Below are 3,081 nucleotides of genomic sequence, written 5' to 3' on the forward strand. Positions count from 1 at the left end.
AAAAAAAAAAATGCTAGTCAGGAAAAAATTGCCAGTTTGGAAAATTTGATAATTAGGTATGAGTGTTAGGCATGAGTTACAATATAGGAAAGAGTGACTTTAGCAAGTGAGAGGCCTTTATTTGACCCTAAGTATACATAAATTAGACAAACACAGTTGTCAAGCCTTCAACTTGGATTGTCAATCCACAACAAGGATTTAATATTTGCAAACTTGAAGTAATTGAGGAAATAAAAACAGACAGGAAACCCCAAATCACTTGTCTACGAGTATAAAAACCAAATGAAAGATGGCAAATAATGACTTGGAGACATTCTAGCTAAACATTGCAAACACCAGATAGCAAATAAAAAGTGAGTGAGGAGTTCAGTCAGAAATCTGTTCCTGTTATAAAGTGTATATTTTGGATCCCAAGCATTTGTGTGTTCCTGTTTTTTGCTGATGCTGGGGATTGAACCCAAGGTCTCACACATAATCAATCATTGCTTTATATCTCCAGCCTGGGAGATGCTTTAGTTATATGCAACTTTGTGAGAAAGCTAAACAGTATTCTAAAGGATATTAATTCGTATCTTTGAAGCAGAAAGTCAACATTTAAAACAAGTTTAAAGTATCACATCAGGAGAAATCAGCAGCAATTATATTCACTGGATCAAAGTAAAGAAATAATAAGTTAATAGAAATACCTTTCAATGTTGCACATTTTATCTTAAAGGAGTTTAAGTTTAACCTACATAGGCATGGAGAAAGCATTGCTCTCCCCTATCCCTTCCTCCCACTCCTCAACCCTCTCTCTTTTCTTCTCTCTCTCCAGGATCATGTTATGTAGCCCAGACTTGCCTCAAACTTGGAGTCATTCTCCTGCCTCTGCCACCACTGCTCCGATTACAGGCATGCATCACAAGGGGCTGCACACATTCTCTTAAATAAAACCATGACAAACTCTCCTAAATCTTATACTCACCTTTATTTATTTATTTATTTATTTATTTATTTATTTTGGTTTTCGAGACAGGGTTTCTCTGTGTAGCCCTGGCTGTCCTGGAACTCACTCTGTAGACCAGGCTGGCCTCGAACTCGGAAATCCACCTGCCTCTGCCTCCCAAGTGCTGGGATTAAAGGCATGCGCCACCACCACCCGGCTTATACTCACCTTTATTGTCAAGGAATACATAGCCGTCAAATCGGTCCCTGAATAAAAGAATGTCTTCTTGGTTTTTAAAGTTGATGTATGCTCTCGCATACATATGAGGATAAAGGCTGGAGAGAGGAGAGCAATTATGTGACTATGGTTGCAGGTGTCTGACTGAATTGCAAACATGTATGCATCCAAGATACTAGCTCAAAAAAGCAAAAAGGAGGGTAACCGGAAAGCAAGACTGCTTTCCACCACCCCCTACCCCAACCCCCATTTATTTATTTATTTATTTTACCTAGTATCATTAGAAAAAAACTCAAAATAATCATGCTCAGGCATAGGTTGAAGATGTTCCTGAAGCTGCTCCTTGGTCAAAGTGGGAGGTAATCTTCGAATTACCACCTTAGGAAATGAATGAGGAAAGTAAAAATCAGTAGGTATCAACCAACTTTCTGGCATACCAGAATCATGGCTTCTGATAATCGGCTTTAAAATACAGACGCACTTGTAAAAAAACATCAAAAATAGCCTTCTGCAGTCCAATGCTATGAATTACTCAGAGGTATGGATAACGCGGGTTTATACAAACTCCTGGAAATGACAACTGTCTGGGGCAAGGTAAATCCCAAGTTCTGTTCTTAAATGGAGTTTAAAACCCATTTTGAACGAATCCTGGTCTTTCGTGGGTGTTCCAACATTGTATCTCTCACACGTCTAACATGCGCTAAACGAACTCCCTTCCCCATTCTGCTTAACACGTAAAACATTTACCCATCGCCCTCCATCTGTCTGCTCCTCCGAGTCATCAATCCTCTTAACGTACTCCCCCCAACTCGCCTCCATTAACACTTACACCACAATTACTCCCACCTCTAACCCCTGGTGTCGCAAGGTCTATTTAGCAATTCAAGCCAATTAAAGTTCCCCTATCTTTACTGCTGCTCCCCTATCCCATAACTATCCCACAGTCGCAGCTCTGATCTAAACCTTTCTCATCTGGGAACCCTCCCTTTACCTCACCGCCCCGCCCGCCCCCACTTCTGGGGCTTTACCAGAACCTGCTAATCCCATTTCCATCAGTGCGTGAGACAGAGCGAAGCAATTTCCATTCAGTTAGAAACAGAAGAGCTACTCGGGAGAGGAAGAGAGAAGCCCCATCCCCAGCCATGCTGCCCAGTCCGTGTACACGTCCCGCCCTCTTGTGCCACCACCCGATAGGTACCTTGCTCAAAGCTTCTTTCTTGTCCCTGTAGCGATCTTGCCTATCGTCCCCTTTGGCGGCATCGGCTCCAATGTAGCCGCCTGTGGCACCCTGCGGCGTCAACAGGGTCACTCGCTTCTCCTTAGGCCTATGATCTTTTTCTTCCTTCATGGCCACGGTTACGCTCTCAGAGCGGTAGCACAGCTCCTAAGCCGTAGCGCCGGGCACCTACGACTCTCGGGCAGAGACCTCAGTAGCTCCGCCCCTAACAAATAACCCTAGTGATAAGCAGAGCCCCGCGTTCCATTGGGCTCTCCGAGATCTCGCGAGAACTCAAGGCACCCGGTTTCACTCAGGGTTAAGGTTTTAACACCTGACCTTTACTTCCCGCCTGCCTAAATCCCCGTGCTGCCCAATCCCCTAGCGACCCAGACTCCCTCGGGGCCCGCCCCTTAGCGCGTCATTAGCAACTTCGCCATCTTGTCTACAAACGACTCGTTCCTGGACTACAACTCCCAGCATGCAAAGCAGCCGCCCGTTTAGGATTAGAAATGGGGGGAATCACCCAGATGTTTCATAAAGATTTTAATTATATGTGATCATTTAATCTTAAATTTAGTGATATTTTCAGATAATAAAATACCATAAATGTTTTAAGTATATATGATCCCTTAATCTTAAACGTTTAGTGCTTTTTCTTTTTCAGATAACAAACACGGTTTTATGCCGTGTGAGGTAGATC

General features: G+C 43.3%; 1 protein-coding gene across 6 annotated transcripts in view; it reads right to left on the reverse strand.

The window, feature by feature from the left end:
• Window positions 1-2,695, reverse strand: part of Upf3b (UPF3B regulator of nonsense mediated mRNA decay) — an 18,034-nt gene extending 15,339 nt beyond the window's left edge. For 3 of the 6 annotated variants that reach the window (XM_031351514.1, XM_031351669.1, XM_031351588.1), the window contains exons 1-3: window positions 2,361-2,693; window positions 1,434-1,540; window positions 1,154-1,260 (exon numbers count right to left, since the gene is read on the reverse strand). In XM_031351514.1, the coding sequence (XP_031207374.1) occupies window positions 1,154-1,260; window positions 1,434-1,540; window positions 2,361-2,510 (364 nt within the window). In that variant the 5' untranslated portion in view covers window positions 2,511-2,693. Of the gene's footprint in view, window positions 1-1,153; window positions 1,261-1,433; window positions 1,541-2,360 lie in introns of all 6 variants that reach the window. The other 3 variants (XM_031351447.1, XM_031351361.1, XM_031351752.1) reach the window with 2 other exon arrangements.
• Window positions 2,696-3,081: the final 386 nt, after the last annotated feature.

Source organism: Mastomys coucha, chromosome X (genome assembly GCF_008632895.1).
Source record: "Mastomys coucha isolate ucsf_1 chromosome X, UCSF_Mcou_1, whole genome shotgun sequence".
Lineage (NCBI taxonomy): Eukaryota > Metazoa > Chordata > Mammalia > Rodentia > Muridae > Mastomys > Mastomys coucha.